Raw genomic sequence first — 16,531 nt, 5'->3', positions numbered from 1 at the left:
TTTCCAGCTTTCCTCCACTAACAGTATAACTGTAACGAAACCTCTTCCATCATATGTAACTACAGAAACACCTGTCCAAAGTAGCGAAGAACATCTAATCCAGTCCACTTTTGCACCAAATAAAAAGATCAAACATTTCTTTCATCTTAAACATTCCCACAACACTCTGCCTTTAATAGTTTCAGAAAACAACACAGTGGTGGATTCAGCTCTTAGTGATGTAACCAAAGAATATATACATAATTCTAATGCTCCAGAAACATCAACTAGACGAGGTGGAAAAGACAATACTCTTAATGTCAACCTTATTCCGTATAATTATGATACTACCACCAATGAAAATCAACGAGGAACTCTGTCCAATAGGACACAGATTGAATTTGCTTATACGACTGAACCAAATATGTCAGTCAACAAAACTGGCCGTGGAAAAGTGAAACAAATTTTTCATAAATTTTACACGGATAAAATACACGTTATAAAGTTAAACAAAACCAATTCTTTGCAACAGGAAAATAGCACTGCTTTAACAAAGTCAGTGGCATTTGCAGATAATGTGGAATCAAAAGTAGAAACGAAGAAACATGAATTTTATCCAAACATAACAGATGTGCGTAATGCCGCTGATATCAATGACACATCTTTCAATGTCATGGCATTTGTGATGAAACCTTTTGACAGTCTGGTTGGTGTGTTCAAAGCACTTTCTCCAAACAGCATCACTAAGATTGGGGATGTAAATGCCACTGATATTAAAAACGGTAGCTTACCGGATCACCTGCAGCCTCCAAATTCTTCAATCGTCATACTGGCTGTTAATAACACAAACGCTACTTCGAAGGATATTCATGAATCAAGTAAGTATAGCCTATTGATCTAAACTTTTCCCTTCAATAGCAAAAACATTTTTGAATTTTCTGTAAGTCTCAGAGGACATTCTTTATATCTAACTGTACCTAGTGCAACTAAAAAAAGTGTTTTAACAAGTTAATATAGTTAGAGGTTAATAATACCTAAAGTGAATGGTTCCAGTTTCTAGCAATTGGCAATTTAAAATATATACAAACCGTTGACCTGATTAAACTCTTTGAAATGTAATGAAAAATAAAGAAATAAATGATGATTTTCACTTTTCAGAAATATTAATTGTTGTCTGTTGTTTCAAAGCCAAATCTAGCTCTCCAACAAAGTTAGCAATTCATTTGGGTTGTGAAGGGAAGCTAATTCACCTAGTAATGCCTGTAAAGAACAATCATACGACTTATTATCTGAGTTTTTGCCCCAAATAGTCTGACTTCAACAATCGTATTGACTTTCTTAGCCCAAGTATGGCCTCGGAGAACTATGCTTTACACAGTTTCAAGTGCCCTTTCCTGGAGCATAACCCTAAAGAAGTTGAAGCTGATCTCAGGGATCAAAGAGGCTTGGCAATTATGCCACCTGTCACAGAAGAAGAAGAAGGTGTGCTCAGCCTTGTCTGCAATGCTGAGACAGTACAGACAGCTTGAGCTGGCGGTCTTCCCCATTCTGTACAAAAAAGCCCAGGAGTACCCATGATCCAGCAAAAACTGGGTCACAAGATAGCCCACCATACTACTTCCGTTCTACTTATGGTCGGATGCTGGGAACAAGCCTGGCGGTTCAAAGTCCCTTAAAGTTGTCCTTTTAATTTCTAGAAATTTGAAGTCTTTATAACACACCTTTGTGTTGTGGCTGTGGGTACAGACTGCATTTGTTTGAATTATGAAACAAAAAATTTTTGTTTGAATTATGGTGATTGTAAAGAAAAATGTTACATCATAAATTTGTAAAATGTTAATTTTTTCCTCATAAAAGATGTGTGCTTGTGTTGCTGACGTAGAGCTGGATATGGCTCTGGATCTGCTGGGAGGCATGTACCACTGTGTGTTCAGTAGTTTTGTTGAAGCAAAGCCAGAAGACGTTCATTTCCACTTGTACACTAGGTAAGTGTTTGGAGATTAAATCTTAGAACATAGCAGATTAGAACCAATTTTTAAAACTAATGTCGAGTTAAGCTAGTTAAATAGATTGTGAAAACAAGTTTTAAATGTCCACAGACTGATGGAAAAACACACAGTGTTTTGCAACACACCACAGTTTAGATGCATAATGAATTTAATGAACATTTTTTGACTTTACCATATGGTACTCAGTTGTGTCATTTTCATCACATATTTTATCACTCTCACTAAATACAACGAAAGCTTAAGCGCTCTTGTTAGAGAGTTTAGCTTACACAACAGCAACTTTTTAATAAATATTTGAGGAATTCCAGGAAAAATCCAGAGGAGCCAGAAGAACTATTTCTCCCCCAAGAACAACCCCTGGACAATGTGACAGACAATACTAATATTCCAAAACCTGTATTGGAGGAAGAACTCAAGACAGAGATTCCCTACAATAAAAGGTAAGGTGGATCTTTAAATGCTTTAATTACACCGCTGTACTGTTTGAAACAAACAATGTGGAGCATGCAGACTCTTATAACATAGCAAAGAACGTTTAAAAAAGTTATAAAACTTATAAAGTCATTTTATAAAAACTAATACAGTAATACAAATTCAGTCTAGTAGACTCTCTGTTGTTTTGAACTTGGGATTGTTCAGACAACTGATTCACACAAGCTCTTATAGTCCAGGTAAAATACGAAAAATATATACCTAACCTGGGAAAAATTGCTTTAAAGCCAATCAAAGCAGAATTCTTGTCATTACATATTAGGGGAGGTCTCTACCAAAATCCGACAAAATCCGGCCATGGGAAAACCTCCAAAATCACGATTTAAAATGGCGGCTTTTCCCAATATTGGAATATTTTCAAAAAAAGACACCCCACTGCATTTTTAATCCACATTTTTCGAGATATTGACTTGGGACCACCGCATATATTTTTTGGGTGATTGGTACTTTATTTTGACAGCGTAATCGTTTTTGGCCGCCATCTTGGATCCGCCATATTGGATATAAATATAATTTCTTAAATGTAAAGATAGTGTTGTGACACATCATAATAAAGTAGATTTTCACGCAGATCACAATGCCGAAATCCGTTTTTTAATATCTTTATTCGTTCTAAAGATATACTAAAATAAAAATTCTACCCTATACATTTCTTATGGACGTTTCGTATTTTGAACATTTTTTAAGATTATTTTTCTTATATCTCCAGTTCTAAATGAGGCTTCCAGTTCGTTCTGGTCTCAAAATGTTCAGTGATGTAACGGCTTTTATTTGAGCTATTGGTCATCAATTTACATGGAAATTGCTTTCCCTCACTCTTGTCCCTTTGGTGTCAATAAAATGTGTTAATAGAAAAGAATAATGCACAAACACTCAAATGATATAGTGATAATGTTTATTACTTAATGTACATAGATATCAAAGAACAAAAATACAAAGAAGATTAGTTATAAATTAATGTTAAGGCATTACATCACTCTAGGTCTGAGTTGTTGTCAACGTCTTTATCCTTCTCAATGTCCATTTCATTCTCACAGCCGGCCTGCTGGCAGTGTCCACAAGCTCTTGTACAGGGTAAACCATTCTTCCGGCAACTGCAGCGTGTTGTTACACAACCAGAGGCACAATTACATCGTACCTTTGAAAGTAAAGAGGCGGGAGCTGGTGGCAAGTCGCACATTAGAGGGTAATACTCATTATTTTTCTCCAACCATCCCCAGTCTTGTGGATTTGCAGCGTCACTATCTGATTTCCACACATGAACTTGATAATACACACGAAGTGAATGGTATTTTGTAGCAGATTCTTTTGATTCTTTTGGCATTGAATAATACGAATGAAGAATCGTATTAGCTGTTTCTCGCAAGGTGATAACATCAACTTTTCCACTCTGTCCAGATATTACTATATTGTCTCCATAGTGTTCAAGTAGTTGACGCTTCATGTATCTTCTGTCATACGCATTAAGTTCTGTTCCCTGCAGAAACCCCTCCATTAATGACACGAGATATCTCCAACTGTCACCTGTTCGTCATTATGTGATTCTAAGTGAGCACATATTTGTAGGAATGCATCTTTTTGAAGTTCATTTTCTGGACGACCACTCCTTCGTTTTTTTACGGATGGATTTTCATTACATGCATATAGCTTAGGGATGAGATTGCCAGTGCGAAAATTAACACTACCTACACGAATTATGGTACACACATTCTGCAGCTTGCAGGTCAAGTCCAAGATATTCCAGTCGTCCTCAGACGATATGTGACCATTCATCTTGTCGTTGCTTACAACATGCCATAATCGAGTGTGCAAAGGTGTCTGTTTGTACTCGGATGCCTTCGCCATTTCGCCCGTACTTATCATTGAAGTGTACAAAAGTACCACATAATAAACAGTCTAGGTTGCTCCTGAATGAAACATCAGTTGACCGAATGCTTCTTTTTTTAACTGGGGAATCGTTTCTTTGCTTCTGGAGGATAGAAATATCTTTTTTGTCCGTGTACCGTTTTCGGCACGTTGAGTGTACTTTAAACCCATCTGCTACAATTATAACATCTTGGCGTAGTTTACTTGCATTGTTAATTCCTTCAGCACCTTTTGGGCTTAAAACTATGAGGGTATCATTGGTATCAGACTTCTTACATATAGCACACTGACCTGATAAGACTTCCATGGTGATATTTTCTTTAGGTTATGAAACATACAACGATATTTGGCAGTTTTGCCAATGAAATAGTATAATTCATTGGTACAAACCATTACAAATGACACAATTGTGGTAATTTTAATTTATTACTATACTAAAACTAAACAAATGTCCACAACATAACGTTAAAAATACTTATTATTCGTATATCAAAAAAGTAAAGCACTTTTTATATCAACAACATTGAAATACGTAATATTTGTAAACACACTAAATATGTTATTGTTAAACAATAACAATCAGCTGTTAAATACAGTGGGTGTTAATCAGCTGTGTAATTTCCACTGCTTTATATGCACAAGTACATGACTAGGGAGGGAAAGGAAAATGTGAGAGAGGCGGAGATAAAATAGACAAATTTCAGCAACTTGAAATTTATATATATATATATATATATACATATATATTTATATATAAAAATTTGGAGGAATATTATTATTAGCATATAAAGGGATCTAAAAAAATCTGCCAACCATTTTACTGCCTACTTACAAGAAATAAATAGCTGCTTTACAATATGTGGGGAATACACTACTGTATTTGTCTATTGTAAAATATTGCATTTTGTTATGTTACAAAACCCCAAATTTCTCAGTGTTACCATGCTCGGATTTTGTCGGATTTTTGTTTATATATTGTCCTGTATGTATAATTTGAAAATATGGCTTAAATTTGCTTAAAGCAATTTTGCCCACCTCATAGTGTATTTTACCCGGACTATTACTTTATACTACTTTGTACTTTACTTTAATACTTTTCAATGAAATGGCAACCATACTTACTTAATTACTCCCAGGGCTATTTATATCGGAGGTGATATTTGGCCGCACCAACAAATCTTCCCCAAGTTAACCGGTCTTTCGCATCATCCTCCGTTGCCCCAATTCTCTCCAAATCTACTTGCACTTGCTTCCACCACCTCTGCTTAGGTCTTCCCCGGGGTCGCCTTCCTACAGTGTTTCCCTTTAAAACTGATTGACAGTTGACTTTGTCAAATGTATGGCCATCAATTTCTATTGGTTCTTCAGTATTATCCAGGTTTCTTGAAAAGTGCATGTACTTAGTTTTGGAATAGTTTGTTTTTAGGCCTACTTTTTCTGTTTCTTTCATAAATAATTCGGTTAAGGCCTTCAGATCTTCTAGTTTTTCTGCAACCATACAAAGTAGGTATTTTAAGCCAAGTATGAATGGAGATGAGTTTAGGATGAGTGGCGCGATCTTGTAGTCTTGTTAGTGACTAAGGCTGACTTATTCCTTAGACACAGCTTTTAATTAATAGCCCATACAGCCAATGGCAACTAAAGGACCTACAGTTTATAGTGGAATCCGAACCACATTTTTGCCTTGGTATATACGAATTGGTCTAATTTTCAGGATAGTACTGCGGATAGTCGTAGTACTCACTCGTGAGGACGTTAATCCACACCAGGGAGTGTCGCATCCACAGTGCAAGCCTATAAATATCCACAATTCGTAACCTCCTAGTATCTGGATTACAGGATGACGCCACCCGTCCCAGTCTTTGATTATTCCTCAGCGCTTTGACCATAGCCAAAAAATAAACCTGTTCATATAGCGCTCGTGGATGTAATTGCTGTTTGTATTTATTGGTTATTCAGTACAAAACTGTAATTTAATTTTTTGCAGTTTTATAACATATCTGTTCATTTTCGTATTAACTTTTGGTTCAGACTTTTTTTGCATTAGCAACATTGTTTTTCATTATAAAAACATTGAACAGTAAAAGAAACAACTAAACCTTAGTTATAATGATTTATTGTTTTAATACACTTTGCTTCAATCATGTCCAACTAGCATGATATTCATTGATAATTTTGATGTTTACTTTCAAAGGGAAATTGAAAATGAAGAGGACTATTACGAAGATGATGAATTTGAGCCATTGAATCCAGCTAAATCGTCAATTCAATCAAAGTGGTTCAATGTTTTTTCTGAAACAAAAGTTCTCATTCACGGTTACCTTCAAGATTATCAGACAGATGTTATGGTCAGCATGAAAGATGGTAACTATGCCATAGAGTTATTCTTATTATTATGGAAAATGTGGAGGGTAAAAAATTTCATTATGCCCTCAAATTTTTATTGAGACATTGGACGTAAGTACCATTTACACTAAACTATAATTCTTAAAAAGTGATTTTTCTTTAAGAGTTTCGTGTTTATAGGTCCATTCTTTTTGTGAAAAAAATTGATCAAATGGTTTATGGTTTAGATGCGAAGTCAAAAATTAATAAAGGTTTTCCTGAAGCCAAGCCTTATTAAGAGAATTAATAACAACTAGTAACTGTAACTTGTGTAACAGAATTAAGTGTTTGTAGTTGCATACATTACTATCCATATGGAAAAGGAAGAATGTACCCTTTGTATCAGTATGGTTTTATGGATCATTCAATCCATTCTTTCTAATTTCCCTACAGTTTTTTCAGTGGTGGAAGTAGCCCTTAACTAGTTTTATTTTGACCCAACAATCCTTCAGATGTTTCCAGTTGGTTACTGTTTGCAGCCTATTTGTCCCGCGGGCCGTACAACGTGGTGGTGGTAGACTGGTCCGTGCTGGTAGGTGAATCCTCCTGCTACCCCATTGTCGCCTCACGAGGACTGCAGCAGGTGGGTGGTCTGTTGGCCCAGCTGCTGGACCACCTCGTATACGCAGGAGTGTCGCCCAGTAACATCCACATCGTAGGGTTCAGTTTGGGAGCTCACGTAGCGGGTCATGCTGGAACTTTTCTCGGCCACGGACTGGTATCCCGGATCACTGGTTTGTAAAGTTTCACAAGTAGATTAATTGTTTGAAAAGTTACATTTATAATTAGTTATATTGTCAATAATAGTTTTTTTAAGAGTGTGATCTTTATATGAGCACAGACAAGTAGAATGCTTAGTATATAAGAAGCAGTATAGTTATCCTCGTGGTATGAGTTTATATAGTCAAATATTTCACAAAGTAAATATAAAACAAGACTAAATAGTAACATAGTGTTCAGGATGCAGGACTGGCTGGGTACTGAGTGGTTAATGTGCTCGCCTAACAATCAAAATTTGCTGGATCGATCCTGAGAAAAGTCAGTAGCTTTTTGGCAGTGCTAATCTGAAACCCAGCTGTACCTGATCGTTGAGCTTTATAATAGATGATCCTTAATGAAATAGCTGTTCTTAGTCAGTAACGAAGCTAAACAGATCATATGCACACCATTCTAAACTCATATTTGGTTTTGAGTTTAAACCAGTTTGAGTTCTAACCAAGAAACACTTATTTCATTATGTATACAGTTGGATATTACCTAGAATATTGCAGTGGATACATGTAGTTCACCTGTGTAGAATCTGTGATATAACCCAGTTTCAAGAACAGTTTTAATCAATTACCTTTTTGGTTTTTGTTGCCTTGAAGTTCTCTCGTGTATATAAACTGTGTATATATTAGGATGTAAGTGTAGGATAGTAACCTCTGAAGATGCCACAACCTGTGGCGAAATGCTCATCAGATATCAAAAGCAACAAGAACTTCCAAGGCAACAAAAATCAAAAAGGTAATTGTGTAGAATCATTGTTAGCAAGTTATAAATTTGATGTATTTGGAGCAGGTTTGGACCCGGCACTCCCTTACGTACCAATGGAGAATGACGTCAGCTTGGACGCAGGCGATGCTGTGTTCGTAGACATCATACACTCGGCTGCGGGACTGCTGGGTCAGTCTGGGCCGATGGGTCACATTGATTTCTACCCGAATGGCGGGTCACAGCAACCCGGATGTGAGGTGTCTTCCTGTAAGTGCCTCCCTAAGTGTCACCCTGTGGTATTTAATGTAGAAGTGAATCTTGTTAATGAAGAAAGAGGAAACTTATGTATTAACAATGTCTTGGAAAACATCAGATCAAAACTAAAACAAAATTTCACATATACACAGTGAAAACGATTTGAAGCTTACATGAGGTACTTCTGAAACCAAAGGTGGAAAATATGTAACATAAATAATAACCAATTCCCTTTGGTTTGCTCATTGTTGACCTACTGGTGTTGGCTTCTAGTAGCTAAGAATAATTTCTTTCTATTACAAGTTTTACTGCATAAAATTAAAAATATTACTGATTTGCCACTTTCTGCTGAGGCATTGGAATAGGACTCAATTTCGTAGGAAAGTCTTTAGAAAGAGGCTCTGGCATGAGCACACCAAGACCTTTCCAACAACAAATGTTTTTTTATATTCAAGAATTAAAATATTGTTCATTAAAAATTAATCTGCTCCAGATTTAAAAATCTCATCATCCCTGTATGTTTTAGCTCGACAGTGTTTATAGATGGTACATTTGATACTGACAAAACCCTTTGCCATGATTTCTCCCTTTTAAAATTGCAATAGTAGCTGCTAACAAACGATAAAAGTTGTTTATCATCACAAAAAAGGGTCACACAAACTGTTAGGAAAGGTTCAATTTAGAAATTACCGTAAATATACTATCAAACTAGATGGAAATGCATGGTGTTTACTTGCATGAATGACAAATGATTGTGTTTCGGTTCCAGTGAGCTGTTCACATCGTAGAGCAGCTTTGTACTTTATCGAATCTATCACTTCGGAGGTTGGCTTTCCTGCTACCAGATGCGACTCGTGGCATCACTACCAGACTGACAATTGTAGCATCTCAGCGACTGTTCTCATGGGCGATCCATGTCCTGCCAAGTAACTGTCTTGAAAATACTGTAGTAGATAAAATAGTTGTGTGGTAGTTCAGTGGAGACTGCTGATCACCTGCTTTTCGGTTGGAAGGTAAGGGTAAAGATCGTGTTAGTTAAGATGGTGAGTGAAAGGGATGAAGAAAAGCCCCAACATAACTGAGAGTCACTAATTGTTGGGAAAAAGTACAAAATAATAAAAACAACAGCAATAGAAGAGTTCTGGTGCGCATCCTGCTTGCCACTTGAACTGACACGATCTAAAACTCTTGGGAATCTGAATCCAACAAATAGAAATGAAGCGCCGAGATACACCCATTCCAAAAAAGATAGTTGTGGGGAGAGAGTTGTGTTCTGATGGAAGTAACAAGGGCTTGGTTTATTTTCAAATTTGGACTAGCAGCTGTTCTATCGCATCCTTACCATTGAACAGCAACACCTGCATGATGCAAACAGAGAGAGAAGGACGTCAGCCCAGTATTGAGAGTGAGGGGAGTAAGGAATGTGTGCTGTATATCTAGTGGACCTAAGAATAGCTACAGGCGTTGTTGTAATTTTACAACTGGTTAAGACTTGTCTGGCTCAAAAAATCTGTAAAGAATAGTTTCAATCAGATATTCTCATCAACTTTTGGTCCTTTTGGAAAGAAAAGATTCAAAGTATACAGGGTACAAGGTTTGGGAGTTGGTGAAATCATAGTACACAATGCATCCAAATTCCACACTTATGTATAAGAAAGTTCATGTATTTGTACATTTATTGCAAATCACCCCAATGAGAACTTTTATCAGTTATGCTTCATATTTAACTCCCTGGTGACTTTAAAGTTTGATATCATACATTTGTATTATCTACGGTTGACAGTGTATACATACGTAAAATGTGTAGATTTCCAATTAGCCTAATTATGTTTATTTTTCCCAGCTCAAATTAAACAATACAACTACAATAGGGACTATTAATTCTAGTAAATCATCAGCTTTGAAAAGTTCACTAAATCCTTGTATTAATTAATGTAATCCAGAAAATTGTGGTTTTAAGTAGTTATCTGAATTAAAGAGAGTGTATATTAAATTGAATATTCTTAACGTAAGAGCCAGCAGACTTTTTTTTAGCATGAGTTGAGTTTGTCTTGTGTCTTAATTAAACATCTTTTCCCAGGAAAAAAACCTTAAATAGTGTATATCTAATATAAATGAATAACATTAAAACTTAGTAGTTAACCTCTTAAAGAATAATTTGTGGAATACGTCTTAATGTTCATGAAATCAATACAGTTCTCATTATTACTATAGTCTCAGTTTAGCGGTTGATTGTGTAACTAAGTATCATTTTGGTCAACTGTGTGCGATTTGCTGTGCATCAAAACTGCATAGTTTATAATGGGATCTGGATTAACTAAGGTTTACTGTAGTATATTCTTCCACTATTTTTGTATAAAGTAACGGAAGATAATCTGAGGTGTACAACATTGCAGTGCTAGTGGAAAGTTCTACCTCGTCACTGGTTACAAATCACCATTTGTCCTGCAACCAGAGGAACATGTCCAGGTGAAGAAGTCTCTCCTACTGGACTTGTTTTACGACTCTGAAGACCTGTAAGACCAAAGTAAGTTATTTGAACAAATGGGCTTTTATTACACTTATAATTTTTAAATTTTAAGACACTAAAAACCTTTAAAGGTCTGTTTACATCTTGCCTGTCTTTGGCAAACAGGAAGCAATCACATCAGTAGTTCTGTAGACTTCAAGGATAAGTGCTGTGGCTGACCTTAGCTTCTGCAACTTATTAACACAACTTATTGTACAATACTTATTGTACAAATAAGTATTATTTGTACTTTAGTTAATAATGCACGACCTTTTTAAAAGTACACTAATGCATATCCCCAAAAGAGAGCTTAATCCCAAGGTATCCTATTTCACCCATCTCATGCTTTGATAGAGCAATGTAAATGCTTGTGGAATCAGGGTTGCCACCCGTACCGATTCTGCAGGGACAGTCCCGATTTTGGTTCCTTATGCCCGTAATATAAGCCTATTTTAATTCGGGTGGAAGGTGGCAATGTCCCGATTTTTCCTTAACATAAGGTGGCAACCCTGTGAGGAATAGAGAATTTTGAAGCTAATAAACTTATTGAAGGACCATATCCCAGGGGGCGTTGAATTTTGCGGAAAAAACTCATTTGGCCACTTAAAGTGTTATAGCACTATTCTAATAAAGTTTTAGATCAGAAAAGTTACAGAAAGAGGAAGAAATTTAAATCTATATAGTTATAAAAATATTCAGGGTAAGGTAAAGTATAGCGATAATATCAATTAATTTAATGCCACATTCTAAGAAGTTGATGTGAAGTGAACAGCCTGTCTTTTAATCGGTTAAGTCTTTTACTTGGAACATAAGAAAAAAATAATCTAATAAAAACTTAGTTACAATCATGTAAATGGGGGAAATGGGTCTACCTTAAATGTTTTTCAAGGTCCCTGTCATTGTTATCTAAAGTGTGCAGTTATAGTTTTCATTTCAATGATAATTGCAGAGCATAATGTGTTCCTGTATTTGCAAGCTCGCAAGGCTATATTTACATAATTGATAAATCTTTTGTGTCACACATGTGATAAGAGTGTTATAGTTCAACACTAGTGGCAGTGTGAATTCAAAAATTGTGATGAGATAATTTTAATGTGATGTGTTTTTATTTTTAACTCAGCAATATAAAGTTTATTGGATTTTTTCCTTAAGTTAAGGTAATACTAAATACTATATTAGATTAGATTCAATTCATACACAATGTGGACCCACCAGGGTGACTGGTGAAGTGAAGATGTGTAAAGGATGTGTGTTAAATAAAAATGGAATTATTGCTTTATTACTGTCTAAGATCAGCTTGTTCTCCAGGCAGGACAATTAAGTGAAAGAATAAGGACAGCTTAGTTCACTTACTCAGATTTATAAATTTACAAATGTTTCTTATATTTTCAGATAGAAATTCAGCAAACAAATATTTTCTGAGGCAAGATAGGGATTTGATAACATGAGCTGTTCTTGGTCATGGTTTACTGTGGCATCTGTTGGGATTTACTGAGTCCCTAACAAACCAAATAAATGTAAATTGAATTCAATCAATGTTCATGGGGAAAATAAACTATTATATATAAAATATCAATCGATTCACACTGCAAAAGAACTGAAAAAACTGTCTCAATTATTATTATTATAAGAAATATTAACTCGTTCCTCCTTTATGTGAAATATTATCACATTTGATAAAAAAAAAACAACTTGTTGAATTTTGTTTTATTTGTAAATAATGCCAGGGATTAACTGTTATGGAGTCCAAAACATGTCACTTCCACAAAATATAATTATTATTTCAGAGCGCTCAGTTGTGCTTTATTTAATACTTTAATATATCAGCAGCCTATTTTGTGAAAACCTAAATCAAAATATTTAAACCTAGTTGTTTATTTACCTTTATTTTTTTGGTGGACAAAAATTAAAGTTAATAAACCACACAAAAATAAAACTATTGCTTTTGATGATGCCGTAAAAAACCCCTACCCACTGTAAGATGAAGTTGTATAATTTTATTGTTACAGATCGTAGGAGATGTACTTGGAAATAGTAAAAGACATAACAATAGTGAGTATACATTTACAATTTCAGACAAGTTTTGGATGATTAATTTTTTGTTTTGGTGTTTCCAGACCTATTGATTGATAATTAAATTAAAAGGTTAAAATACCTGATTGTCGCCTTGTTGTTCGAGGTCTGTCCTACTGGGTTATGCACATTTCGGAGCGAATGTCATCGTCAGATCCGTATAAGAAAGAATACCTAATCTTCCCTGAAGAGGTGTGTTGAAAGTTTTCAACACAAAAAACACCGGTCAACCATAATTTTTCATAGTTTTTCGTTTTTACTTCGTGTGCACCAGGCAGGATATGGAAGCGCGCTAGACTCAAAATGTACATAAATCACATTCTATACATATATAGTGTTCAGGATAAACCTTGGACCACAAGGCCACAATCAGGTATAAACCTTTTTATTTAGTTGTATGTTTTGGATATTTATATCATCTTTGTCATCTTCTTGAAGTCTTAGATTAGACTAGATAGACTCCGGGATATCGTTCAATTCATGAGAAAATAATGAAAACACACATTTCAGGGACTCTTGTTTCCAAAACAAATCAACTGCCTAAACCATACAAATTTTGTGTTTTGTCTGTTCTATTTCTTTTATCCTATATATTAATAGGCAAGCATGTTTCTTGAAAAACTTTTCTTAGCTCCTGTGCATCGGAGGGAAAATCCACACATACTGTTAGAACGATATTTCCCAATAGATGTGCAAAATACCTTTATAAATTAAAATATACAAAAAATAAGCACAACAAATGCATTTAAAATTAAATACAAAATTAACATGGGCCTTATGGGTTGCCTTGCTGGTGACGAAATAACAAAAGGAAAATCTAAACAGAAAATCAAAAAAAATGGAAGAAATTCCAATCACATGTTTTATTTACAGCGTCGGGTGAAAATAGTGAAGTCTGTGCATTACCTATTTTTGGCCGAGTTTTGACCACCGGATGACCTCTAGTTTAAATTAATTCTTTGAACAGCCAGAGAAATGTGTTTTTTCAAAGATAATAGCAGTAGATTATAACATGTTTTATTTTTATCAAAGCAACAATCAAATACCCCCGCCGCAGCAAACCTGCCGACTAAGCGAATTTCCATTTGTCTGAATTGATTTTCAGTTAAATATATTTTAATAACATTAGGTTTAACGAGTACCTAGGTTTGCTGCTACAAGGAAACTAATAAAGTGTGTTTTTGAGTAAAATATTGATAGCTTAGTACAAAATAAATAAATTTGCCAAGTTTGATCAAAATATGTCTATAAACAAGCAAACTACAACATTTGACAATATTCTCCATAAGAATAACATGGGAATTTTAAATTTACAATTTTTTTAATTTTCTCCGTTACCAATAATTGAACAAAAATACTTTTATACAGTAGACTCTTGATAATTCGAAATTGGTGGGCCAAGCATATAAATTTGAATTATCAAGAGTTTTGAATTATCAAGAGTTCGATTTATCAGGAGAAAAATAAACCATTCGAATTACAGAGAGTTAATTTGTTTAATACATACAAAGGTACAGCACGTTACAATAAAACATCATACCGTATTTTTGTACACTTTTAAACAATCAACGGCTTATTTTTCAGTTACTATAGTCTCAAAGAAATCTGTTATTTAGCGCTATATATTTCGCCAATAGCTGAACTATCAGCTGTCGACAACGACGTTTGTGCTCAAGGAGATGTCGCGCAATCTAGAGATCGGATTGCCAACTTAGAAAAACAAGTCAGCGAACTAACTCAGACTACTGCTCTAACTAAACAAACATCAAAACGTCCAAAACTAGCCTACCATGGGAACAGGATGTACTGTACTGTATAGTTTCTTGTTATAACAGGAAGAGATCACTTCGAATTATAGAGTGTTTTGCCGACTAAACTTTTAATTACTGCGTGACTTTGATTTATAGAGTGTTTTTTCGACGAAACTTCGAATTACAGCATTACTTCGAATTATAGAGTGTTAACCGATAAAACTTCGAATTACTGAGTTACTTCGAATTATAGAGTGTTTCTCCGACAAAACTTCGAATTACTGCGTGTTACAAATTGACCTGCCCTCTATTTGGACTTTGAAATATCGAGTGTATCAAAATGCATGGTAAAAATTTGAAATATTGAGAGATTCTCTAGGGACTGAGCCTTCATTTTGAATTATCGAAAGTTTTGAATTATCAAGTGTTTGAATTACCAAGAGTGGACTGTATACTAAATTATTTGTTTTTTTTAAGCTCTTTAAAAAGGTCTAAAGATAAATCGGGAAATTTTGTGTTTTGAGGGTCAAAAGTGAGAAAAACCAATTTTTACCCCATAAAACCCCCCGTAAAGCCCCGTTCCCATGGTCCGATTGTGCTGGTTCGCGAACTCATTCAAGTTTATCCCGCTTTACACCTTTAAACCAAATTTCATCAAAATCGGACAAAAATTACTCAAGTTATCGCGTTCACGGACGTATATATATATATATATATGTCTATATATATATATATATACATAAATAAAAATTTGAACGAATGGTGTTTTTGGCCTCTGGGGACATCAAAATGAAAAAGTAAATCGGTCCCGGGTCTAGGTCTTACCGTGCCACCTACGGTAATAGCTACTTCCCTATAGGGAAATTCGCTAAAAAGAACAAGAATGTGTTCTTATAGTAGTTGTGTGTTAGTATAGTGGTTAGCGTCTCAGACTTCTTTGTCAGAGGTACAGGGTGACTCTCCAGAATATCTAAAAAAATCACTTTGGGTTTGGACCACTTTCCCTTGAAAGGGTTTGCAATATTCAATGTTTATTGAGCCTTTCAGTCATTTACAATTAGCCAAGTCACTAAAATTAACAAAAACAGAGATGCACTTCCTCTTGACTCACATGCAAAAAGTCCAAAAAGCACACCATGCAAAAATAAATAAATAAATATAACTATACTAGCTGTACCCGCGGGCTTTGCCCCCTTTAACTTTATAAGTGAGCTCGTTCTCATGGCTCAATCACGTTCTGGTTGAAGTTCGTTCGCTACGCTCACTCACCTTTAGGTTGGAGGTCGTTCGCTGCGCTCACTTGCCTTCAGGTTAGCTCGTTCGCTACGCTAACTCGCCTCCAGGTTGAAGTTCGTTCGCTACGCTCACTCACCTTTTGGTTGCAAATTAGCTGTTGTCATAAATAAAAAAAAAATAATAGTGCCGCACCCTGTTGGTAATCCTTGTAACTTTAATGATATTGAACATCATAGAACAGAACCAACTTGTTTAATTGAAACAGCTGGAAGATTCAATATTTCCTTTTAAATATGAAAAATCACAAGGTTAACATGGGAAACAATAGAGCCACTGGGGCGGAGCCCGAAAGCCCGATCAAAATAAAAACTACTTAGTTTTCCTATTTAATGCCCAAAGAATCGGTGTACTGAATTTCAGCCTCCTAGGTAAATGGGAAGTGGGAGAATTAGTGATGAGTGAGTGAGTCAGTGAGTGAGTCAGTGAGGGCTTTGCCTTAT

The 16,531-nt window shown here is 35.3% G+C and overlaps 1 protein-coding gene across 1 annotated transcript in view; it reads left to right on the top strand.

Moving 5' to 3' along the window:
• The first annotated feature begins 828 nt into the window (after positions 1–828).
• Positions 829–16,531, top strand: part of LOC128986449 (pancreatic triacylglycerol lipase-like) — a 31,937-nt gene continuing 16,234 nt past the window's right edge. Inside the window, exons 1-9 of the mRNA XM_054406828.1 lie at positions 829–857; positions 1,837–1,964; positions 2,297–2,428; positions 6,541–6,710; positions 7,211–7,465; positions 8,292–8,474; positions 9,232–9,388; positions 10,859–10,989; positions 12,981–13,023. Of these exons, the coding sequence (XP_054262803.1) occupies positions 849–857; positions 1,837–1,964; positions 2,297–2,428; positions 6,541–6,710; positions 7,211–7,465; positions 8,292–8,474; positions 9,232–9,388; positions 10,859–10,982 (1,158 nt within the window). The 5' untranslated portion in view covers positions 829–848 and the 3' untranslated portion in view covers positions 10,983–10,989; positions 12,981–13,023. The remainder of the gene's footprint in view (positions 858–1,836; positions 1,965–2,296; positions 2,429–6,540; positions 6,711–7,210; positions 7,466–8,291; positions 8,475–9,231; positions 9,389–10,858; positions 10,990–12,980; positions 13,024–16,531) is intronic.

This window comes from Macrosteles quadrilineatus, unplaced genomic scaffold, assembly GCF_028750875.1.
Source record: "Macrosteles quadrilineatus isolate MER2022 unplaced genomic scaffold, UCM_ALF_1.0 Scaffold_2__2_contigs__length_208266976, whole genome shotgun sequence".
NCBI classification, from domain to species: domain Eukaryota; kingdom Metazoa; phylum Arthropoda; class Insecta; order Hemiptera; family Cicadellidae; genus Macrosteles; species Macrosteles quadrilineatus.
The sequence above is the reverse complement of the archived record's forward strand: the minus strand, read 5'-3'. Positions and strand labels throughout refer to the sequence as shown.